This window comes from Acanthochromis polyacanthus, chromosome 18, assembly GCF_021347895.1.
Source record: "Acanthochromis polyacanthus isolate Apoly-LR-REF ecotype Palm Island chromosome 18, KAUST_Apoly_ChrSc, whole genome shotgun sequence".
Classification (NCBI taxonomy): Eukaryota; Metazoa; Chordata; class Actinopteri; family Pomacentridae; genus Acanthochromis; species Acanthochromis polyacanthus.
The window spans coordinates 8,686,443-8,713,191 of NC_067130.1; the positions used below are offsets into that span (position 1 = coordinate 8,686,443).

Sequence of the window (26,749 nt, forward strand, 5' to 3'; positions counted from 1 at the left end):
CATTTGCACGGACAGAGTCGCAGCCTTCCCGGCACAGCGTCCTTTCTTTCCCTTTCCCTGTATCATTATTGCTGGCTGATGTTTCAAACAGGCTTTGAAACACATATCTGTGGTTCAATACGGCTTAACCAGCCGGCGTGTAGGGTCCAGCCTGTGAAAACACACTGATGGCAATCAGAGAGACACACACAGACACACACAGGTCATTAGCTGTACCCTCCTAAACCCCGGTGGGGCCTTGTCTTTGTTTTTAGACACGCACATGTGCACACGTAAAGATGTGTTTGCACATATAATCTTGATCTACCCCCAGTGTATCTCTTTTCAACTCTCACACACACACACACGCACACATTTTCCTCTTTCATCTCACACACACGCTCACACTCTTTCTATCTCTGTGTGCCTCTCTCTCGCACAGACACACACTTTCATTAGTGGGATGCTTCCAGGCACATGTAGGGATTCTCCATTGTGCTCCCTATCAGCCTGCAGGATGGAGCTCACTAATTAATATTTAACTGAAGACCGCCTCCAAGCAGGGGAGGAGATGTGGAGATAGAAGACTGGAAGGAGGGGAAAGTGGAGCGACGGCCGTGGAGGAGAAGGGAAGGACAAGGAGGGGAGAGTAGAAAGACTGAAAAGGATCAGGTGAGGAGGAGGCTGGAAGAAGGAGGTTAGACTATTGATCAGAGGGATAAGAAAGAGGGAGAGACGAGGGGAGGAGTGCTGCGATAAGAACGGCTGGATTTAAAAAGCACAGAGAGAACGAGTTGAGGGATCCAGGAATGCAGAAGAGAGAAAGTATAAGGTTCAGTGAATGGATGACAGGGAGAGGAACAGAGAAGAATCTGACAAGGAAAAGAATTTCAGGGCAACTCAGGAGCAAGATACACATTTTCTGACAGAAGCGCTTATTGCAAAATGCAGAGAATAAAAGAAAGATAGACGGATTTAAGGGGAAGCAGTTGTGGGAACAAAGTTAGAATGAAGTGAGGAAGGAAAAGAACAAGACAGACGAAGCCGGGGTAATGAAGTGTAGAAGACGCCAAAGTAAGAGAGACTCTTTCGTGTTTCCAGGCACAAAATTGGATGAACTTCCAGCCATTTTTCTTTGAACCTGTTACTGTGGAGAGTTCAGTCTGTTACATTAACATGCCTTAAATGATGTGGAACTGTGAGGCTAGATAATACAACCTACAGTACACAGTGTGTTATGATGAACATTAGCCTCCTAAAATGTTCCATGAGGTGAAGTATTTTGAAAACACTGGTGCATGATGTTGGATATTTTTTGTTGATTCATGTCGGATATGTTTGTCTTAATAAAATACAGTAAAAAATGGAAAACTGTTGGACTGGGACAGAGGATGGTTGGCTGTTTGGTTGGTCGCACTACTGGACTGAGGTTGTTGGTTGTTGTTAAGTTTTGTGGCATTCAGGCAGTTCTTATTTTTAATCAGTTGTTTGCTTCCTAAATGCGTCTGCCATCATAAAGTGATAATTAAGCCAAATATGCCGAATCTCATAACTGCCTTGAGCAAAATTTCACTTTTTTTGGGTGATATGACATGTTGATTGTTGAGCTATGATTATTAAACTTCTACAAAATACACAGCTGACTCTATGACTCGGCGTCAATTAGTTTGGAAACCGATTTCAAGAAAACAGACTGTAAATCTTAAATAATTTAGACAGAAGAGGGCATTTTAGAAAGTTCTCTGGCTCACCTGGTAAAAAGAGGCATAGCTCCCAGTTTGGGTCCTATCTGTAGACTAGAAAAGCTCAAATCATTGTCCACAATAACTCAAAAATTTGAAGCTATTATAGAAAAAAGGAGAGGAAAGCTTTAAGGTGATGTGCTGTTGCTCCAGGAAAGCATTTCCAGAGAGCACAGGTGGCAGAAGCAGCTAAATGTGGCTTTGAGTTGTTGCATCATGAACCTTACTTACTTGACCTGCACTGTCTGACTTCTGTTTCCCAAACTGAAATCCTACTTGCATCAATCAATCAATGAATTGCGTGTCATGCCATTCAACGCAGATGATCATTTCTCTCCATCTAATCTGATTTTTTGCTTTCTGAATTGTGACTGTTGCCCTTTCCATGTGTTGCCATGATGTCAGCCCATTTATCATTTTCATTCTCTGTCTGCCTCGTCCTCTCTTCCCATTAATTATTCCAGTTGAGGATCATCTGGAGGCTCAAGATGTGACCTTTTTCCACAAAGGGGATAGTGGCACATGAACATTAAAAAACTGAGTGTATTGAAGTTGAAGAAACGTCTTTCTCCTGTAATGTTTTCTGGTGAGGCCAAGAACATTTTGAAGTACCCAGGTAGCAGAAACAGCCGAATGCGGTTTTAAACTGTTGCCCCATGAGCCCTACTCACCCATCCTGGCACCACATGACTTCTATCTGTTTCCAAAACTGAAATCTCACTGGTGTAGTCACCATTTTCAGAGGGATGATGAGGTCATGCATGCTGTTGAGGAGTACTGGGAGGATAAAGATGCGACCTTCTTCCAAGAAGCCTGAACATCAGTGGACCAAGTGCATTAAAGTTAAGGGAGATAGTGTTGAAAAATAATGCAAAAACAATCTTTCTGTGACATATACTGGTGAGGCCAAGAACATGTTGAAGTACCCTCGTCTCCACTTGATTGGTTCAGTTCAATATGAAATCATGGTCGTGTTTGCAGAAAGTCTGTTCCTCCCTTTGCTAAAAATAATCCTGGAAGGCCTTCTCATGTAGCGGTTTTCTCCATATAAATGGTGATCGTTCAACCAATGACAATTTTGTTGGATGAGAGGCAATCAATCAACCCATCGACCACAGCCCTGAAAATGAGTTCATTTAGTTCTGCAGGAGATCCATGTTGTTAATGTTTTAGTAAATTCAGTTAGCTGTAAGCTGAGGACATGGTTTGTCTTAGTTGCTAGAGAAAATGTAGCCAAAAGAGAGCGAGTTTTGCTCTTTTTGTGTCTGTTTGACTCAATTCCATTCATCTGAGGATGCAAAAGGACACTGGGATTCAACTTTGAGCTTTCAAACGATATTTCAAGCCAAAGCAAGGACAGGATGTGCTTCTATTAGTGGGATTCTTTCACTTGTGCTAATCAAACTTTTAAAAAAAAGGAGCCAGAAACTCTACATTTATGGTAGTAGGCAGAATATAAAAAGTAAAAAGTATCAATTTGCGGAGTGGCTATTAGCTAATGCACTTTAAAATCAAGTACGTCCTGACGCTGCCAGCTTTAATGAGGCGCTATAGAAGACCATCTTTTTATAACTCTGCATCACCCATGCTGTCACATGTTTGTTTTTTCCACATGTGTTTAGGGTGGCATGTGTTTATGTGTGTGGTGCAGCAGCCAGATGTAACACACAGTATGTTATGATTGTTTTGCCGCCGCATTACAGAGGATTGAGGGAAGGAAAGCGCAGGGCCTCCCTCTTATGAGATTATTTGCGTCCCCGCTGTGTAATCTGTCTAATCCAGCACTGGATGGCTCGAGATTACATTAAGAGGAGAGGCTGCAGTTAATGAATCCATCCTGTGTCTCGTAGCTCCTTATCTACCGGCCTGCTTTCTCTCTCCGCCACTGACCCACTACCATGTGTTCAAGAGGCAGATTAGGAAAGTGACTACTGGTTTTGTGCGTGAAGATGACCTCAGATGACAAATGTGAGACAAAGGAATATAGATTTATTTATTTATTTTTGGATTAGGTGCATATTTCTTTCCTTCTCTGGCTGCGTCTCTCTCGCGCTCGTGCTCGCTGTGCTTCCCTGCAGTGGTGCAGACCCGACTAAATGCAGTGTCAGAATTTTGGATGCTGTCAAGGCTCTCGCCGTGTTGCCATGGCGAAGCGTCCTCAATGATGTCACTCAACCGGAGCCTCTGGAGACAGCCCCACCCCTCCTGTGACATCTCCCCGCCGGTATGTGTGTGTGCGTGTGTGTGTGTGCGTGTGTGTGTGAAATGGGCCGGTGAGAATCACGCTGTGTTATCCTTGAAACACCTGCCTGTGTGTTTCAGCTTCTAATGAGCTGTCTAGCTGCAGTCTGCATGGCTTTTCTAGAGAACACATCATTATATTCTGCATCACACACACATGGATAAAAAAAAAAAAATCTGTCAACGTTATTTCACCACAGGAGCCAAATGCTCTGTGCAGCCTGATAGAATCACATGTAGCTGTGTGCTTGTGAGAAAAAATGTAGGTGGAATTAGGAAATAAGAAACAAAAAGGTGTGTGGGGTTCATTTGGTGCCAACAGAAAGGTTAGATTCCTCCGGGAGGCTGCACACCTCCTCCTCCTTCTCCCCTCATCTTCTTCATTCATCATCTCATCTTTTAATTATCCTCTCTTTCTTCACCTCCCATCTTTTCTTTTCTCCCCCCCTCCTCCCTCCATCCCTCCGTCCCTCTTGTCAGCATTGTCTCAGCACTGAGGCAGGGGGTCATGGGGTGGGTGGGTGGGGTTTTTTTGCGCCTGCAATCCGACAGCACTCCCCCTCCTCTCTCTCTCTCTCTCTCTCTCCCTCCCTCCCATCCATCCCTCCCTCCCACTCTCTCTCTCTCTCTCTCTCTCTCTCTCTCTTCCCTCTGGTCCACCCTCCCCCCACCCACACTCCTTTCATCAGCAAGCAATGAGGTAATCCCTAGCAGCCGCGTGAAGTGCAGCAAGTGCAGTGAGGAGAGGAAGCAGAGGCAGACAGAAGCCGGTGCAGGGCAGAAGCAAGAAGAGGATGTCAGGAGCTGCAATCTCACTCTGTGCTATCAGGACCAGTTGTTAGCGGCTCGATCGTAGCTGATGCTGCTCCACCATCAGCTGCTTGCAAGCTATAGCTGTGGTGTTAGCTTTTTTTAGCCGGTAGCTTGGGTTTCTTTGAGGTTTTTTTTTGAGTGGCACTATGTGGAGGTGCTGTTAGTCAGGCAGAGAGGGTGGGACAGGCTTAACCCAGGGGGGGCTGGTGTTTGGGAGGCTTGGATTGGACACCTCCTGGGTGGGGTAGAGAGAGGCAAGGCAAGAGAAGTGAAGGGAACAGGGGGGTAGCAGAGGAAAGGTGTGCGCCCACCATGACGGAGAGGTGTAGTCTGTGGAGTGCCCTGTCGGCTGCAGCATGCTGCTTCTACCGGGGATCCTTCATGCAGGTGCAGGTGAGTGGACAGTCCCTGTGTGTGTTTGCATGCTCCTGATGCTACATACAGCCCAAGTTTCCTTACATTTGGCGCATTTACGCATGCACACGTGTGAGTGTGAGGTCTGTGCTGGTGCGTGTTGGTAGGAGGTGTGCTCACTCTGTCCCGGCAGCCCGGTTTAATGTCAGCCTGCCCTCCTGGTTTGATGATATCATAGGCTGTGTACAGTGTTTGGATGTCAGATGAACTGTGTAAAAACACTGCTAGGAAAGAGAGAGAGAGAGAGTGAGAGAGAGGTGGGGGTTTGGGAGTTTTTTGCACAGGAATATGGGTTTGTGTGCTTGTGCATGAGAGGGAGAGAAAGTGTGTGAAGGGTAGAGTAGTGCAGTCTCCTCTGGTATCAGTTTTACTTTGGTCTAAATCTGGTGCTGATGCTTGAAACACAATATCTGACCTTATTCCTGAGACAAAATGTGATACCCGGTGTATATTTTGTGTGTTGTGCTGCATATGGCGAAAGTGTTCTAAATGTCAACTTTTAGGGCCCAACAAATGGTGCTTGTGTAGATTTTATTAACCCAGAAACGGTTTGTGAAGAGTTTTGACTTTTACCAGGCGTGCAACTCTTCTTCTTGGAGTGGGAGTTGCAAGAATTTCAAAATGACAGCAGTGATAAAAGACGAGAATTACAATAATAGATGAGATAATGGGAAAGAGTAGACTGTGGGGAACCAAACAATGTTATTGCCTGGGGTTATGATACCAGTGAAGCGGTTGTAGTAGTTCTTGTCTTCTCATTTCTCTTCTATTCTCTGTGCCACGTTGTTTGCAGCCAGCTGTGTTGTTTAATTCTGCCTTTACTACGAGCAGGAAAGAGGCTGAGTTGTGTTTCGAACTGGCTGGGCAGCGATCCTGATGTCATCCTGGACTACTTTGGGTTGTTTCGTTGTTCTTAGAGAGGGAGATTTTTGGCTCCGTTCCTTCTAGGTTTCGGAAGCATCTGCTTTTCTTTAGAGCAAAGTGTTTCAAAGCTCCGAATAATGAAGTTATTCTAATTAAATCTGTCATGGGGGTTCCTGTGTAGTGGTGGCTGTGAGTGGGGGGTAAATTAATTAGCAGTCCTTGAATGGTTGGAGTTAAGTGGGAGCCTTTTTGTATAAAGTAAAAAAAATAATTGCTTAATTCTCAGCTACTTGGGTTTGTTTACAAACCGTGTGATTTTGTCTATAGACTAATATTGATTCGGCAATCCATTCTAATTAAACATCGCTCGTCAAACACAATGCCGTGTGTCATTTAACCCCAAACACTGTCTGCTACCCAGAGAGGCTTTAATCATTACTTGTTCTGCCATTCAATGTGATGTTGTTTTTTTTCTTTGCCTCAAGGCTGTAATGATTTGTCAGAATCCATGATAATGATGTTTTTTCTTGGGTACTTGTCTAAAAAAGGTTACCGAAGGTCTCGCTGGTGTGTGAAACTATGAGCACTTAAGAACAGCTAAACCTGCGACCTCTCTTCTACTTCACATTTCACCTTCCATAAACATCTCCACTTAATGAAAATAAGGTCCACCGCTATCATCTCCTTCATGAAACACTTTGGTAAGAACTAATTGCTAGTTCAGGTGCCGTTTAGCTTTGCTGCTTGTTTTTACAAGGTAATTACAGTGCCACATACTGCACCGGTTTTTATTTACTGCGCAACATAAATCTGTCTCTCACAAGACCATAAAGACACGTATGCAAACCCAAAGGTTACCATCGAGCTGGTGTGTAGAAAAATGCTACTTTTCCCCATAAATTTAGCGCGAGGTTTCTGCGAGAGCAATTACTCACAGTTTATCTCTTTGCTTCTTGTGCATCGCTAATGAATGCAGAATGTTCTGTTCATGCTGGCTTTTGCTTAGTGAGTGTTCATTAGTGGTCAGTTCAGGGACGGAAAAACTGCTTCCTCTACAGAAAACTGTAACCATAACATTTTCTCCTTATTAACACAGATATACAGAAGATCTCATAACAGTTTGGGAGATATTAGAAGTCAGATGACGCTGCTGGATGCAGGAGAAATATGCAGGTGTTAAAGACCTGAGTGGCTTGTAACTGGTCAATGCTCTTCATTCATTCATTCAGTTGAGTTTTGAGGACATAATTGCAGCCAGAAAGGGTCAAACACTCTCACAGGTTTAGAAAAGTAATGTACAAATCAATTAATAAGACCACAGTGTTACACAGTTGACATGCAGAAATGATGTTAATGCAGTGATTGTGGTCTGTGACCTAAACTCATCAGCTGTACCAGTGGAGAGAGATTATGCTTGATCCCCTGGTCTAGACTGCTAACTATGAGCACACAGAGACACACACACAGAGACACACACACACACACACACACACACACACACACACACACACACACACACACAGAGGCATGCAGCTTAACCATTGTGTCTGCATTATGCCCAGTGCTTCCAGCGCGTCTCTGTAACTGGGACAATGTAACTGCCCGCCGGGCTCCTGCAGCGGTAAAACTTCCCATCAGCCCCCAGAAAAAGACACACATACACACACACACACACACACACACATACACATACATGTCCAGATGCATGGACACAAACATGCACAAAATGATCCCCTATCGAGTTTGTTCCTGGAGTTAATCCCTTTTTCCTACCAGCCACTTTCTCTCTCCTTGCCGCTCTCGCTCTGTTTCTCCCACTCCACTCTGTAGCCTCATTCCCTGCTGACCTGAGCAGCATGTGGCGGCCGTCATGCCAACCAGCAGCTGGTCCCTCTGTCCTTTAGCGTGCCTGCAGCCCGACTTGTATCTGGAACGTGGCTGTCGACCTCCAACCTTGCAACATGGCCCCTCTCTGCCATGAACTGTACACCCGGGTTTTGTTTACGCAAACTGGCACTCGGTATTCCAGTAACTTGTGGCGTTATTAGACAAAAAAAAGCAGAGAAAATGTCCCATTCCTGTGTTATTAGTGACTTTGAATGGCTACTTTGCTTTGATCACATGCTGTGGAATATTATTAGGCTATAACACGACAATATGATGGAATTTAAGGTAAATTCTGTAGATTTTTGGTAAAACATCACAAGATTTTTTTCGTGTGTATCCAAAAGTTGCTGTGTTTCCTGATTAAAGAAGATTATCTCAGTTTTGGTTTGCAAAGCTTCGACAATCTTCTGATTATCGAACATACAAGGAAAAATTGAGGTTCACCTGAATTTAAGTTTGTAAAACAGCATTGTGTTCGGCATTTTTAACTGGGCTTTATATTGTAGGTTTCTTAAACTAAATTTGCACTTTAAAAGTTAAAAACTAGAAGCACTGCTTGTCGTCATGTAAGAGAAGTCCATTTATTACATGCTGCAGGTGAAACTTTTGAAGAAATCCTGCAACAAATGCATCATACATATTAAACTGGCCGCCTTTATTGCATTTATGTCCCTTCTGTATGTCTCGTCTATGTAGTATCCATATCTCTATACCCGAGAGCAAGTCTCAATTTAATAACAGAAATTGAACCTAGTAGCTTTGACACTGTTGTATTTTTAAGTCCGCTATAAGATGCTCATATCTAGTTCACAGTCTGTACTTTAATGTTATTAGTTTCTTTTTCCAATATGTATTTTAGGGCATTTCAAGCCTTTATTTGACAGTTGCATTGAATTAAAACAGAAAATGGGGGCCATCCAGGCAGGATTCAAACTCACTGCTCGGGGCGTATGTTTCCCAGCCGCTCAGCTATCTGCTCCCTCTGATGTTATTAGTTTTAAAGAAATAAAAAAAGCAGTTTGACATGTCCTCAACTTGTCTGTGCATGTTAGATGACAGATGACATAGTCTTAAATTGGTAAGAGGAGCTTGGTTGGTTTTTTTGTCCACTCAGTCTGTCACAGCAGGTTAACCAGCAATCGGTTTGTCAGTCAGAGCCCCGGGGGGTCCTCGTGGTTTTGTGTTAGCTTTACCCATCACCCCACTCTCTGTGTAGTCACTGCTAAGCTAGCTGGAGAAGATACGGCCCTGCCAGTGCCTTTATGAGTGTGTGTTGGTGTGTGTGTCTGTCTGTCCGAGCCAGACACCAATTGGTATGTTTTAGTATTGAAATATTCACCATGTAATCCCCTCTTCTCCACTCCTCCTATCTCTCTCTCTCCCTCTCGCCCTCCTCCCTGAAGCTTTTCACCACAAATCCTCTTTTGGCGTGCCGGCCTGTCACACCCTGCAGGCTCATAGTGTGAAGGGCAGCTGTGCATGCCTGTGTGTGTCTGTCTGTGTGTTTCTGAGTGTGTGTGTGCTTAAATTGCCTTGTTTTAGAGTCCATATCCTCATTAGAGTACTGTGATGTTTTTGGCACTAATGAGGACCAAGGCTGCCTGTGTGTGTGTGTTTCTGTGTGTTTGTTACATGTGTGTATGACTATGCGTGTGTGGTTTTCCACTCTGATTAGTTGCTGGTTTATAGTGGACATCTTTAACCATTATTGTTGGAGAGAAGGCTCAGTTTAAGCAAGAAATTCATTAGATCCACTAGATTTATGCAAGTTTGCTGAAGTCTTGTCACCTCTTGATTGGATGAGAGTTCCTCAGAGTAAAGTTTAAGCAGCACTTTAACAGAGAAGAAGTCAAATAAATCGTTTTTTTTTTTTTTTGCGTTCTAAAGTTTCATATTTGAACATGTTCTCAATATTAGTAATACAGCTTTCCAGCACTACTACACATTACTCTCACAGAAAAAGTGCATATGAGCGTTTAAAGAGCTGCCGCCATTTGCGGGAAAGATAAAGACTGTAGGTATATTCAGGTCAGAACTGAAGAAACCACTTGGATGAGAGGTGAAACATCTTTAAGTATCAAAAAGAGAAGTCCAATTGTCATCTACTGAAGGATAACTGTGACCTGGATGACTGGGAATCAGCACAGACTTTGTATAGTTTTCAGAAAAGTCCACTGTTGGTAGGAGGCTGTGTGAGACATAAAGTCTCTCAACGTCAAATTAGAGGCTTTGTATTCTAAACCATCCACTCTGTTCTCTTTACAAACCAGTTTTGTGGATCCGTAATAGCATTACCGTACCTTTGTCTTCTTAGAAGAAATTGCCATTTCTTGAATGGTTTCATGTCAAGGAAGCACAAACATGGATTCAAATGTACTTACAGGAAGTCAAGGGATTGCAAGAAGGAAACGGTTTTGAGAACTCATCCCCAAGAACACGAACACTCAGTTTTAGTTACATCAGCATTACCAGTAAACATCCCATACACATCCCAACACAGGGCTGGGGTGGTGGCTGCTGACGTGAGCGTTTCAGCAGACAAATAGCGAGAAGTTTTGTGGTTATAAATGTCTTTGCTGTACACCCCAATATGATTGCGTGCCAGAATATGTGAAGCATGAATGAAACAGCAGCTGCCAATCGGCAAATACAACCCAAATGAAGTGTTCAATTATCAGATTTCTAGCAAAGACAGTCTCCTGTAGTCTTCACCTAGAACTTCACCTTTTAGTTCTGAGGTCCCAATGGTAAAGATCAGGAACTCTCGTCCAAACAGTTGACTCAATGCCAGAGTTAGCAATCCCTACGTCCCTATATTTACTGTCCATCCTTTTGCTGCATCCATCCATTAAAGGCACAAAGGCTGAAAGGAACTGCACTATCTACAGGGATTATACTGTAATTTAAAGCTTTCTGCAGCTACCTTTAGAATAGAAGCACAACACAGGACTTAAGGTGTCTTTGCTCATAGATTTTTGCTGTGAAGCAGCTATAGGAAGCCTTGAGTGTGCTTTAACAGAGTCCACTAGCATTTCATTCTTCTGCAGTGCTTTGTCCCTCTGATACATTGTGCTCCGGCTCTCTTTAAATCTTCATCTTGGCTCAGGAGGTCAAAGAAAGCGCTGAGAGTTAAGTGGCTCTTCAGCTACAGGTCACTGTTAGACAGGTTGCTCTAAAAGGTAGAAAGAGTGCTTTCATTTCTAAAGGGATAAAATGTGGATTAGCAGATGTCTCGGGTTCGCCGAGCATCTTATCAAATAATGTAGCTTGTTTGCAAGGTTAATTGTACATCGGCTCTGAATGAGATCGGACTTAAAGGCAGCCAAGTGGAGGAATTAGATAGAAAGAGTTTAATAAGTAGTGACATATAAGTAAACCTAAGTGGCACAGACTGCCGTCAGCACACAATGGTTCAGTAAACTCGAGCACATTACATGTTCACCGCTCAGATGAATGCAAAAAAATGAAATGGTCTCTGCATATCATGACTTTTAGCTGCAGGCCAGGATCACAAAGCTTTCCAGCTCAGCGCTTCATGTAATCATCTGCTCTCTGCTGACATGATAGAAGAAAGCTTTAAAAAAGAAAAACGTAAGAACATAAACCTGTGGCAAATGCTCCTGTGCATTTAATCACAGTCTAGACCCTTTAAATGGCAGCTGGTGGAGGATAGATTCTTCTAAAGAATACCCGCCCTTCAGCTCAGCATTATTATTATCCTCTTCTGTCTCACCATATACGCTGTAGGTGAATATCTACATTGAGCATTTTCATCTTTTAGTGCCTTTTACGGTCACGGTCTGTGCGTCTTTCTCGTTTCTCAGTATTACTTGGCTGTTTTGAATCCACGCATTTAGAAGCGGCCAAACAATAGCAATTATCTCCTAAGAAGGCTGCTAATGTTGAAGGCTGATTATTCCTGGATATAGCTGGAGAAATGGATGCTAAAAAGCAGCTTTAAATCAACAGAAATGATCTTAAACTGTGAAGATAAAGGAGTAATTTCACACGGAACATGAGCTGATTGTCGCGCTCATTTGCTCAGTCGACATTCTGCAGCCACTTTGTTCACTAAAAGAATTCTCTCCTCGCCTCTAACTCCTCACTGTGTCCTCTCTTACTACGACATTCATTCATGAGCTCTAGCGTTGAGAGTCGAGATGTACGATGCAAACTGTCGGTTGGTTTTTAGGAGCAAACTTTGTCCTGTCGCAGAGCGCTGAACACTTTGTGAATCAGGCCTCTGAAGTCTCTCGCTGAAGGAACGCCCATGAATCCACACATATGTTGGGAAAGACACAGCTGAGAGGGAGTGTGGCGTGGTGAGGGGATTTGAAGCAGGAGGTTGGCAATTGTTTTCTCTCTTCATCTTTGACCTCTGCTGACCTGGGCGAACGCAAAGACTGTTGGATCTGCGGCAGCTTTAAAGGGCTCAGTTCTCTCGAATGAAACCAGCAGCCCTTCCAGCATGGGGAGTTGGGCTCTCATGCCCTTACTGCCCTTTGTTTGATACAAAAAGTAGGACCTTCTGGTTGGAAATGATGCACAAAGACCACAATCTGGAAGGGAGCACCTTCTCTGACACCGGCACTGAATATTAGTGATCTCCTTTGCACCATATTGTGAGGATTTAATCTTATCCTGAAGTTTGATTTTCAAATTATTCATTTTTTTATTTGGGCTGAATGTTGCATCTTTTCGCTAAGGGTTGCCAGCCCTCCGTGTCACTGTTGCTTTTCACTCTAATTTCTAATAAATCCCACCGGGTGAAGTGTGTTTGAGTTACGGAAGGCCCTGGACCTCAGTGGAGTTTTTAATGCATCATTTTCCTTTATGAAAAGACCCGGGGCTGTTAAAGCGTCTCTGGGTGATTTGCAGAGAGCAGCTGAGAATGGCAATGAACACACTCGCTCTCGCTCGCTTTATCTCCCTCTTTCCCACACACACACATTTAGGCAAGGCAGGAACATGCGGTCATGTATGCGTACATGCCTAAACATGCATGCACGTATGGATCTGAAGAGAAGGGCTGCAGCTAGGGATGATAATTGATAAGAAATTATCGATGTCAATGCCATTATGGATGCCACTTATCGATTCGATTCTTTATCGATTCTCTTATCAATGCCTGATAGGTTGTTGTATATGGGAAAAAAAAGCAGATAATGTACGGCTTGTAACAAAAGCTTACATTTATTTAGTTTGCTGCACGTTTAAGAAGCAACAGATAAGAATTTCACGGGAAATCAACAAAAACATCTGGGGAAAAAAGGCAGCTTTATCTGGAACTTAAGAAAAAATACAAGAAAATCAACAGGTTTTTTTTCAAAAAAATTAGCATGTCTGCCTTCTCTGGATCAAGTCTGCTCCTCTCTTCACTAATGGAGTCGCCCGCGGTTGAAAAGACACATTCGCAACGAGGCTAGTGACAGAGTTCAGTTCGGAGAGACAGAACTTTTTTTTATTTATTATTTTTTTAAAAGAATGACATACGGGCAGCAGTGAATGTCCATAGGTCTGTATTTGTCCACCAGCTCTCTGGGTCCAACGTTTTAATGTATTAGTTACACGTGTTAACGGTCGTGCATGGAAGCTAGCCATATCATGCTAGCTCTGAGATGGAAATGAGGGTGGCGTTCAGCTGACTGTGGTCTCCAGCAGAGAAAAAGGGGAATCGCAGATGTAGCACAGGTATGTATCTGAAGTGTGGCAGAGTGTAAGTCATTTTTAGAGTTGTCGTTTGGAGGTTGTTAGTTGGGAAATTCGCCGACAGAAATTGCGACGGCAGGATGAAGTGAAAGCAGTAAGGGCAGTGACGTCAAGGCATCGATAATGGGAACCGGTTCTCAAAACGACATTCTTTTCCGGGAAATCGATCCATTTCTTGTCGATGGCATCGAGGAACCGGTCCTCGATTATCATCCCTAGCTGCAGCTCCATTAATGTTTTAGTCTCTAAGGTGTCAGATCGTTTGCATTTTATTTGGATTCCTTCTTGCTGAACAGCTTATGTTATTCATCGATTATCAAAAATGTCACAAGTGTTTGAGCACGGCTGAAGTTAAACAGAGATGGAGAAGATTTTACAGATTTTTTAGTTATTAATAGGGCAGATAGGGGTGTTAATGTGAGCCAGATACAGATTCTGATTGGAGATTAAACTGATTATATTGACTGAAATTTGATAGCTTTGTTGAACATGATTAAATTCAAATTAGATTAGATCAGATTAACGCTGCTGCCAATAAAATGGAATTAATGCAGTGTGGGCTCACAGATCACGTGCTGGAACACATACAGTAGACCTACACACAGCGACTGGATTTTAGTGATTAGTTTAAACAGAGCGACAAATTATGTTTCCTGAATGTAATAAGAGAACAGTCCAGATAGACTAATGGACAAGGCACAGGCAATAAACGTCCTCCAGCGGGGCAATTATTTTCTGTATCAGGACATCTGGAAGTGTGTTATAATGCTTGGTTAAGTGGCTTTCAGTGTGTGGTATCTGCATTTATATCTATCTATCTATAGTGTGCGTGCTGGATTTTTCCACTTCATTTGAGACTCGGGGCTTTTTTGCATCTTTTGTTTGCACACGAAGCTCGGTGACATCATAATCTAACAGCGGTGGGTGAGGAGTGGAAGATGTGAACGGCAAAAGGAGTGCAAGGGTTAGAGTTTGATGGTAACGTTACCTGTTCAAATGGTGGGGAAGATCAGTCCTGTTTCCCGTCTTCCTTGACACAATTCATCCACATTACTTTAAGCTCCCTGTCTTCACAAAATCACATTCAGATACAACCAAACTGCATTCTGAATTGAAATGGAAATGGCCTTAAAATCCATAAAAGGAGGCATGAGAAGTTCCTGTGTTCAGGTTCCATGTTGTTTTGTTTTTACTCATTTTATTTTGGTCTTCACTTGCAGTTTGGATTTTAAGTTTACGCCCCCAAAACTACATGATGAGGTTTAGGAAAATAACATGCCTTAGTTGACACTTTCACTACAGTTGGTTAAGTTTAGGTACCAAAAATTGCTTTGTTGGAAGCTTGTTGTTTGAAGCTTGTTAAATTGTTTCCTGAATGTAATAAGAGCACGGTCCTGATAGAATAGAGTAATGGACAAGGCACAGACAGTAAACATCCTCCAGCGAGGCAATTATTTTCTGTATCAGGACATCTAAAAGTGTGTTATAATGCTTGGTTAAGTGGCTTTCAGTGTGTGCTATCTGGATTTATATCTATCTATAGTGTGCTTGTTGAGATTCAGGGCCTTTTTGCATCTTGTGTCTGCACATGAAGCTCGGTACGCTGGCAATCACAAGCACGTGAGTGACATCATAGTCTAAAATTGGTGGGTGAGGAGTGGAAGATGTGAGTGGTAAAAAGAGCGCAAGGGTTAGTAAGGAGGGAAAGATGTAGGAGCGAGAATGTGCAGCATGTTGTAACAGGCTAACACAGGCTAATTTCTTCAGAGCATCTCTTAGAGGACGCGTCTAGTGTCTCTCATGGGAGTGTTTACATCACACCTTCCACACGCTGAGTGAATCCCTCCTTTCAGTTCCCTTATTTTCTCTGTTCCTTGAAAGCTGCTCTCTGAAGGTGTGTGCATGTGCAAGCATCAATGAAAAGTGGGTTTGGGAGTGTGTGTGTGTAGTTCGCTGCAAAGTGAGAGTCCCAGCTAGCAGTAAAAAGCTCCATCTGCATCACCATGACAACAGCCCAGTAACAACAGCGAGACAACACCCATGTCAACCCTCCCAGCCCCCATCAGCTGTGTGTGTGAGTGCACGCCTGCATGCATATTTGATAGTGTGTGTTGAGTTGAAATTCCAGTGTGTGTGTGTGTGTGTGTCCATTAGGGAGCATCCCAGCAGGTAATGTCTGTGTCTCAGAGTGATGGACACGACCCTAATAGCTGTGCCTGTATGCTTCAGTGGGGAGTGGTCACACCCACAGGCACATGCAAACACATGCACACAATCGCACACACACACATATACGCACACACGCTTCATCGCTGCCTCTGTATGAATGGAATTGATACCTCAGCAGCGCTCTCCTACTGTCTGCCTCCGCCAGCCAATTGTGCAGCTCGCTGCTCAACCTCCAAGAAGAGATGACATCATTGCCGGCCAATGGCATCACAGCTCCAGGGCGTGCTTCTCTTTTTGCCAGTCTGCGTGGCCAGAGGTGACCAGGAAGGCTGTGCGTGTGCTTGTAATGGGGAGATAAAACTGATTGATATGCATCCGTGTTCCACCTAAGGGATCAAACATTTCCATCTAATCATGTGCAGTCACTCCTCACTTCTCTCTTTCACCCTCCCTAACTTCTCCTTATTTTCCTCTGATTCTATTTTTCCTTTCAGTTTTCATCTCCCCCCCACCTCTTTACTCCTTTCTTGCACCTCCTCTTCCTCTACTGTCAATCTTTGACTACATTATCACATCCTCTCCCTGCGCTCTGTGCGTCAAGTTACAAGGCCAATCGATAGGTCAGTGTTTGTACTGTGACTTGGCAAAATTTATGTGTGTGTATACTGACACAGCAGGGACTAGGATGTCACCGTGACAGAGCTACAGATTCCGTATGAGGCTGTTTAAGGCTCCAGCTTGATTCTTTTAAACATCCAAACATGAGAGCGGTATTAAAGATCTTATCTAAGGCTCAGAAAGAAACCGAATAAATGCCAACTCTTTCCAAAATGTCAAACTATTCCTCAGAAGAAACATGTAGGATTCACGCAGGGATTCGGGGACTTTGAAAGAGAAACGTCCATCGGGAAGCACGACATGATAAAAGACCGTCTGTCGAACCGCTTCACAAGAGCTGGACTGATAAAAGTAAGGCGGTCACAATGAGTTTGTGCTGTGACTTGGAGCACATTTTCAACACAGTTGCAGCTGCTTTAAAGTGTAAGAAAATGAGCAGTTTTCCTCCATCCAGCAGATGCAGAGAGAGCCTTTGTTTGTGGGCAGTGAATCATAATTTGATCCCATTTGAGTTTTGATAAAAGCTTAAAAGTGGAGTCTAATCCCTTTATGCTAATGCAAGTGTTGGTATTTTCAATCAGAAAGAAATTGGTAAATAATATTATTTAAAAAAGCCTTAGAAGCACAGTTGTTTTTTTTCATCAGACGTGTGCCCATGACTCTTGGCTGTGTTTCAGCCTGCATCGCTGATTAATCCTCCGCTGTCAGTCATTGATTAATTAAATAGATGCTGTGTCACCATATGTGTGTGTCTCCTTGGTAACGAGGCGGCAGCTTCAGCCACAGTCATTGTTGACATACAGCACCAGCAGAAGTAATATTACAGTACAGCAATGAGCCAAAACTTCATGACAAATAAGTAAATAATGTTGATTTAATGTTGGATGTGGATTTATTGGCTATATTAGCGATACATGCAGTTATATAAAGAGTTATGATTGATAAATTACAGGACTAGTTCCTGTCACAAAGTGATTAATGACTGAAAAGGCAAACAGAGCATCTGCTGCTGGGATTTGAACGTTCCCACGAGAGACTTGTTACCGAGCTTGGCCGCTAATGCTAATGCTAGTGCTAGTGCGAGCAGTTTGTGGGTGCAGAGTTAGCTTGGCTTTCTGTTAACTCAGCAGGATTCGGTTTCCCGTCTTTGTCGACATAGTTCACCCACATTTCTTTAAGGCACCCTGTCTCCACAAAATCACATTCAAATACAACCAAACTGCATTCTGGATTGAAATTGAAATGGCCTTAAAATCCACAAAAGGAAGCATGGGAGGTGTGCTCAGGTTCCATGTGTGACCATTGCCTGTTTTGTTTTGGTCTTCACTTGCAGTTTGGATTTTAGGTTTTAAACCCCAAAACTACATGGTTAGGTTTGGGAAAATATGCCTTAGTTGACACTTTCACTACAACTGCTTAAGTTTAGACAACAAAAGTTGCTTTGTTGGAAGCTTGTTATTTGTAGCTTTTCTTCCATCTTCTGGGTTATCTGGGTGATGGGTACTTCACTTTTTGATATATGATTGGTTGACTGAAAAGTAGCAACAGTAAAGCATTAAAATAAATGGCAAAGAAATGTTGATTAATGTTAAATGAACAGATAATATGATGCTTGCTAATGCTAACACTGTGGGATTAAGGTTACAGTTTGGCGTTAGAAATTGACATGTTTGTTTTTTATGTAAATTGATGTAGTTTTCTAATTCCTCTTTATCCCCTGTGATCTCTTATTTCTGTCTATTCTGTATGTTTGATACGCTGCTGGTTTCTTGAATTTCCCTCGGGATCAATAAAATACCTAGCTACCTATTTTGCCCTGTGAATGTGTACATTTGAAAAGCATTTCTTTTCATGTCTGCATCTACCAGTAAGCATAGCGTAACAAGAGTAGACATAATAATATGCTAATTCCATCACAGGGGAAACATGGGGTTCTTTGAAATTAGGTGGAAAATATATGTGCATATTTCCGGATCGGATTTGACAATCGGCCAAAATGATTTGAAAAATTTCTGCATCTCAGATTTCGGCAAAAAAAGAAATCAAAAGTATATGTGTTTTTTTCCCCCTTTTATATGAAATTACTTATGTTGGCAACCTAACTAAAATGCCTTAAAGGATGATTGTGCACATGTTGACCCAAATGCAGAACAGATACGTTTTTCATAAATAGCTCATTGGTATTAAGGGAATTTAGTAGATAAATATTAACTAAACAACACCGTCCCTCTACACACCAACCCCATCTCTTCTCTTTGCCTCTCTGTCCTTCAGCTGCTGCATCCTTCCTTTTTGTCCCTTTCCTGTTTAACTGCATTGGAGAAATGCATTGTGGATTTGTGGTTTTCCTTTCACACCTGTCACTGTCAAGATAGATGGTCCTAGTGTGGATGGTAATGGTACTGGCTCCCGGTTAAATGACAAATAAGGAATAGATGCGGAGGCCTGTGTGGGTGTGTGTGTGGGGGGGTGTGCACGTGTGGGTGTGCAGGTTGCGATGTATGTTTAAATTCATGCATGCGCGTCTGCACCTATAGACGAATAAATGTGTGTTTTTGTGTGAGTGTGAAGAGAGGGAGGTTAGTATTGATGAGTCCTGAGACCTTCCATCCATTAGTGGGATGACCTTTCACCCCCAAAAGCCAGCAAATTAGCCGTTCATGGTAAAACCCAGAGAAGCGAGGATGACAGCGAGTGGCTCGGCCCTCAGGGAAACTAGCTGTGTCTTTTTGTGTGGGGGGGGGATACACTGAAGCAGAGCAAAGTTGTTTTTATTGTCAGTGGATGCTGATTTACCACAAAATAATTAGCATTTCTGTCATAATGAGGTCACATTTTGAAACAATACTTACAGTTTGCTGACATTCACGATTCTCCCGGCTCTCTGCTCCACCAATCACGAGCTCTCCTCTGAGCTGCCAAAATTACAGATTAGATTTGTATTTCCAGCAGTGTGAATAAACTGCCCAGAGCACCTTTCAGCTGTCCCAGCTGGTCGCGGTTGTCATAGATACTAACTGCTAATGTGTCTATTAGAGACAAATAGACAATATTCTTAACCTGGGGTGAAGTGGAGGGGAAATCGAAGAAGAGTAATTAAAACGTTGGGTTTAATGGAAGAATATTGGGATTTTAGATAAACCTAATCTCAGAGTAATAGTGACAAATAACGAAATGGTGTAATAAATCAGTGATTTTCAGTGAATAGAGCAGAGGAACAAGGACAATATGAGGGAAAAAAAATTCGATAAAATTACAAATTATACCCGTGAAAGCCACAGTGACAATTTATCTACATATTAGCACGACTGAATCGATGCAGGTTGTGGGTATAAGCCTGCCACTGGATGCACATTTCACCCTTTTCGCTATCATTTTCAGAATCCCCATCACTATTGGAAAACAACCTACAGGTAGCAAGCTGAAAATGGCAAATTTGGATCATTTTTTCAGTGAATTATCCATTTTATAGTAGCTTTGCTCGCCTCCCTGAATGACAATGGTCCACCAAAACAGTTCCCCGTCAGTGTTTGAAGTGAACACCATGCCTGCATCCTGTTCCTAGCCCCATCCCAGACAAACTGTGATTGGTTTAAACAAATGCAAACAAACCAAAGTTGTTTTTTATCCTTGCAATAGAAAGACAATGAGGTATCAGACCATTCTATACTGTATACTCTATTCTGTCAATGCGAGAGAATGGTCTGGCTAGACAAGATTACCTACGTATGAAAAGGTATGTTCCTATACAGATAAAAAGTTGCACAAGACCACAATCTACATTTTGAGGTAAACACATTTTCTGTTTTATCAGTTATTTGCTACACATTTCTTATCAACAAAACTTACTGCTTTTCTGTCGCTCCTTTTCAGCCAACCAATCATATTAGAAGAGATTCATCACCCTAGTAAGCCAGAAAATGCTCAGAACATGTTGTGAAATCATCATATTAAAACCCAGATTATGATATTTTACCAAACCTAACGAAATGATTCGGGAAAACATTAAAAATCCATGAAAACATGCATTTTGCTGGTGCCTAAATAGGGTGACCATATATAGATGACTGAAAACCAGGACGCTTGACCCGGTTATGAGAAATGATACTCAAAGCTCACTCAAAGATGCCTTATAATTTCAGTACATTTACAGTGTGCCTCCTCTGTATGGATAGAAAACTGATATATTACCAAGCCTTATCTACAACCAAAGACACAAATTTGGATTTCAGTCTTCTCAGAGGTTACTCAACATGTTTTATTATGACAAATTTTATAAACAACGAATGAAATAATGATAGAAATCATGTCTCTTCTGTATTTGAAAAAATAAATAGATTAAAAAAATACTTCTGTTATATTAGGAATCCAACTTTAACAAACATAGCTCTCACAAACTTGCAAAAACTAACAAAAAATATCTGTATCTTTAGTTTTAGGTCAATTTAAAACAATAATAATAATGAAAAACAATGGAAACCAGGACATTTTCATCACTTTGTAAAGAACAATCAGGACGGCCAGAACAGAACGTGAAAACAGGACATGTCCAGGGAAAACAGGAAAACAGTTTAGTCACCCCAGCCTAATTCACGGCTACATAGCGAGTGACCAGCCTCTGATGTGAATTTAGTTTTTCCTACATCATAGTCTTATGACGAGAATGCAGATTGGCTCTATAGGAACATCATTTAGGTGAAATAGGAGCAAACTATACAGTGTTTTCTTTCTTCCATTTACCTAATTTCCCTTCAACATGATTAGATTTGGTTGCCATAGGAACAAAATTAGAAACTCTAATGAAGCTCGTGTACCTGTGCGAGGGGAATGTTTGCTTAAACGTCTCTGCATCTTATTTCCTCCCCTCTCCTCCTCCGCCTCCTGATGCATGGCTTCACTTTCTGTCTCTCTCTGTTTTGCTGATGGAACAAGGTGATGCCTCTGCTGTTGTACGACACGAACACACATCCGCACGCAAACGGCTACACACCGACATCCCGGCTGAGCGGATCAGTGAGGGGAAGTGCACAGAGAGGCGAGTGATATGATATGTGGTAGAGGGATGGCAGGTTAGCGCGGGAGGAGGGATGGAGATGAACCTGCAGTGGAGAGGTGGAAAGAGTGACTGTGGAGATTAACTTGGGAGACAAGGGATGCAAGAAGAAGGAATGGAGGAGGTGGAGGAAAACAAGGTAATGGAGTGAGCTGGCAGGATAATAAAGTATATATTAAGAGCGAACGAGGAAGCGGTGAGAGAGACTTATGAGCTGCGATGCTTGTTAGAAAGAGGAAATGAGACGACTGACCTCCCTCACCGTGTTTTCTCATCTCCATCCTTCCCTTCTCTCCTCGGTTAACAGTTGGATGTGTCACGGGAGGAGGTGTACCAGAAAAACAAAACAAAAAAAAAAAAGACGAGTTCAGTGTTCAAATAACAGAGCACAACATGTCAAGAGAAAGAGGCGCAGGAAGAAGGACTGCAGTGTTTGCCTAGAGCGTGGTAGGTGGAGAAACCGGATGAAGAAGTGGTGGAAAATAAAGCAGCGAAGTAAAGGGAAGCCATGGGATGAGTCAGACCAGTGTGTACATTTGAGCTGTCTATAAATTGCACCGCAGTGAGGGCGAAGTGAAGTACAAGAGGAAGACAAGCAGAAAGGCAGTGATTAAACAGCAAATCCTCCATTCTCTGTGATTACCGTGAGCTTTGGCCGGCCAGGAGAGACGGGAGGAGGGTTGGGTTTAGCTGAGCCACTTGGGGCCAACAAACATCGCGAGTTATAATATATATAGGTTCTAGTTAAGTCTTTTATTTTTTTTGCCCTGATGTGATTGGGTGTGGTCAAAGTTTTCTCTGTTGCACCTGTAGCCACAAATATTAGTGATAATGGTCAACGTGTACTGACTCACCCTGACTTGCCATGTTTTGCAAATATATTTTGTAAATTTATACCTATAAATCCTTATATAGGTATACATGTGCAAATTATGTGACGATCGACGTACATGAATCTGTCTGTACCCAACATTAGTCAAAAACGGACTTCCAGATTTGGATGAAATTTTTAGGGAAGGTCAGAAATGACCACCTCATTAGATTTTGGCAGTGATGCGGCTTATAGTCTAGATCCACGAATTTAAGGATTTCCCATTGGCAGGCACAGCGTCACTGTAACTATAACAACAAGTGAACGCTATGTTCTACCGACTGACGATCACTTGATTGCAATTCTACTACAAATCCACCGCTGCAGACTTATTGGGACTTATCCGTCAGAGAGGAAAGAAAGAACAATTGATTAAATTGTGGGGATGTTTGTGAGTCCCATCAATTCCCACTGCCCTCTACATATTTAGGTCACGTGATTCGGTATCTGTACATAATAATCCATACACATGCATGACACATGCCTGTGCTCAGCGCAACGCCATTTTGTTTGTGGGCTCATCTAAAATAGCCACATTCTATGTTGCCGTGATTTCTAATCATCAAAGCTAATAAAAAAAAAATGCTGCATTTCTTACAATGACATATTTGGGAATGAACATCCTTGATGGAGCACTTTGAGTGCTTTTCTTGTATATAGTATACATTACCGCTCAAAAGTTTGGGGTCACTTAGGAATGTTCTTATTCTTAAAAGAAAAGCAGTTTTCTTCAATGAAGATAACATTAAATGAATCATAAATACAATGTAGACATTGTTAATGTGGTAAATGACTATTGTAGCTGGAAACAGCTGATTTTTAATGGAATATCTCCATAGAGGTACAGAGGAACATTTCCAGCAACCATCACTCCTGTGTTCTAATGCTACATTGTGTTAGCTAATGGTGCTGAAAGGCTCACTGATGATTAGAAAACCCTTGTGCAGTTATGTTAGAATATGAATAAAAGTGAGAGTTTTCATGGAAAACTTGAAATTGTCTGGGTGACCCCAAACTTTTGAATGGCAGTGTACTATACGGGAAATCAAGCCAGTTTTCCCTTGCTATAGTTGAAATTTAAAAAAGAAAAATACTGCTCCTTGTAGGAAAGGAAAATCCAACTTCTAGCATTGAAAACTATGTAAAGGACTGTAAGTCTTTTATATTGTATAAATTAAAAAAAATTATACTTACATTCTTACAAGTTATTCAAAATGTTTTGTCCTATTATTCCTCCATTTCAAAGGGTAGGATGGGTTTGAAAACAGGTCAATGTTAGAATCAACCACAAATAAAACATTTCACTAACATTGCACAAATTCACCAGACAGAAGCCTCGAGGCACAAGAGACAGTTCTTAATACTCTATGGGCCGACTATGCTGTGCAAACAAACTGCATATAGGAAACTGTCAGTAAACCTCACAAGAAGAGCATATGCTATGTATTTATCTATATATTTAGTTCCTATAAGCGATTGCTTCATGACATTTTTATGTCAGAAACAAAACTCAATAGTGATTTACTTTCCAGCCAACATCGCATTACAGATTCATTGAAGTCGGACTAAATCCTCGACTCTGCGCCGCCTTAATGTCGTCTGTGTGAGTTCCTGTGCGGGGTGATGGCACAGTAAACAAACCTGAGAGCTGGAAACATGACTAATAAATGTTGTACTTGTCCCAAATCCTCGCGGCCGTGTTGGCAGAAACGCAGGTCACCACATACTGTAATGTGTGTAAATTTAAAGCATGAGTCACGGCAGGAGAACAGAGTGACTGAGTGGGCTGCTGAAGTGTCTGTTTACACTGGTGTGGCTCCACGACTTGGTTTTCAGCTATTGTTGTGGCTTGTGAGAGCAGATTTTTGGCAGAAAAATCTGTCTAAAGACTTAATTTCCATTTTTTTCTCTCTCTTTAATACACTGTTTTTAAATGAGATGTCAGTCTGTATGGGGTCAACTACTCAACCAGACACTTCCCCTCAAGCAAAACGCATGACTCAAGTATTAGAGAGATAATACTATAGGAGTAGATCACACATGTGCATGCAATCGCACATACAATGGGGTAGCCATGATAAGTGCTCCCGACCAGCCATGTTTTCCTCTTCGGTACACACCACTGCACATGACAGAGCAAAGCACACATGGGGCACATTAACCTCTCTCTGTGACACACACACTCACACACAGACATATTTCCTCGGGGAAACACCAGCTGGGGCATGCAGAGTATGGCGTTACCATGGCAACAGCATCTATAGGCGTGGCCCTGCTGAGTCGGCTGTAAGAGTGGGGTGTGAACGTATGTGCTTATCTACCACTCAGCCCTTCATTACAGAATTAGTCTCTCCATATTGCAGACTTACAGATAACAGTCATCTGCTGCTCGTCTCTCTCTTTCTGTTTCATTTCTATACAATAGCTGTGCAAGCTGTAGGCAAAATTTAAAAAAGTTATCAAAAAAACGTGAAAAACTCCATGTTTTCTACAACTATTACACTCCTGGCATTGATGCAGTATACTTACATCCACTAAATGTCCAAAATATGTGTCCACATTAGGTTCTTTCTAGTTCAAAAATGCTAAGTATGACCATAAAGAGACAAAATGTGACGATAAAGAAAAAGAGGTAAAATGAAACCGTAAAGAGCCAAAATAGGACAAACAAGAGGCAAAATATGACCAAAACCAGGCAAAATATGACCAAAAAAGGCAACATATGACCAAAAAGAGATAAAATATGACCGTAAACTGGCAAAATATGACCTAAAGAGGCAAAATATGACCACAAAGACATAAAATATGACCAAAAGAGGCAACATATGACCAAAAAAGGGGTAAAATATGACCATAAACTGGCAGAATCTGGCCAAAAAGAGGCAAAATACGACCATAAAAGGCAAAATATGACTAAAATGACCATAAAGAGGCAAAAAGCAGCAAAAAAGAGCCAAAACATGATCAAAAAGGGGCAAAATATTCCCAAAAATAAGTTAAATATGACCATAAATGGCAAAATCTGACTAAAAGGGACTAAATATGATCAAACGAGGATTGGTTTAAAAAATAAAATGTATCTTCTGGTATTTCTTATTGCAGTCAATGTGAAACAAAATACAAAATTCTTTAATTGTTTTAATAATTTTGTCTGTTTTAGGTTGAAAAAAGGGCAATATTGAGTATTGCAAGGGTATATTTCAAGACTTCTATTGGTCTGATCAGCAAAATGTGGCCTATATGAATGTGTAATTTCAACACATTTAATGTTTTGCATAAGATGTCATCAATATTGAACAATAGAGGCTGTGTGCACCATAACTGGAGCTTTTGCATCCATAAATATAAAATTACATAATGCATTTAACACGCATGCACAAGTACTTAGGGGTTATAGAGCTTTGACTAGAGCTTCTGTCCTTCAGTAGAAGCAATACAGCCTGTGCTGTGTTTTTCTGATTATCAAATGCCTTCAGTTTCAGCTCAGATCTCTCAGTCCTCCGTATTCTGAGCTGTAGTCACTGGCTGGGTCTTTGCAATACGACTCTGTATGTATTCATTTCTATTAAATTTGGAGGTGTTTCCAATCTAATGCGCTGTGTGCGGCTACATTGCTGTGTCATTAGCAGAAGTATTCAACTAATCTGAATTGCATAAGACTCAACCAAGCTATCTAATTTCATCCGGAGAAACATCTAATTAAATCTGTGTAATCTTTAATCAGCTTCTGTATCGCACTCTGGCTGACATCAACGCTCTGTTTCTTTAATAGCTCCACATATAAGCAGGATCTTTAGCAAAACGGAGCGCTGTCATCCCCGTCTCTACCTGTGTTTACACTCGTGTCTGCGGGTGTTTGTGTATATCTGCGTGTGTCCCTCTTGCTTTGTTTGTGTACATGCTATTTTTGTTGTTGTGTTTTTTTATTGGTGGGGAAAACGGGGGGGGGGGTTGCGGATGCTTCTGGGAAATGAATGTTTACTCGCCTCGCTGTTGTGAGTGTGTGTGCGTTAGTGAGCGAGGAAATGTGTAGCCTATAGGCCTGTTTAGCGGAGAAACCACGGGTTAGGAGGCGAGGGAGGAAAGTGCAGTCGTACTTAACAGTCAAACATCATTAAAATCTCCTCGGTTCCTCGGTGTGTTTGTGCCCGAGTGTGAGTGTGTGTGTGTGTGTGTGGGTGTGTGTTTCTCAGTGTGTTCAAGTTTGTGAGAATAAAAAAGTTCTTGTGTGTTTTCCCTTACTTTCTCCTTTGCGTTTCTGTGATGTCTTCGTGCTCTCTTCGCAGGCGGCGCTGTCATGTGCAAACACTCAGCAGATTTAAAAAACAGAGAGAATAAAACAAGATGAATGAGCCCAAAAAGATGCGATTCAAGTCACAAGAGCCCGCA

General features: G+C 42.1%; 1 protein-coding gene across 3 annotated transcripts in view; it reads left to right on the top strand.

Moving 5' to 3' along the window:
- The window catches only part of sh2d3ca (SH2 domain containing 3Ca), a 66,894-nt gene that overhangs the window by 12,938 nt on the left and 27,207 nt on the right, over positions 1-26,749 (top strand). The window contains exon 1 of one of the 3 annotated variants that reach the window (XM_022198211.2): positions 4,635-5,168. The exons of the other annotated variants lie outside the window; for them this stretch is intronic. Coding sequence (XP_022053903.1) covers positions 5,088-5,168 — 81 coding nt within the window. The 5' untranslated portion in view covers positions 4,635-5,087. Of the gene's footprint in view, positions 1-4,634; positions 5,169-26,749 lie in introns of those variants that run through there. 3 annotated transcript variants of the gene reach the window in all.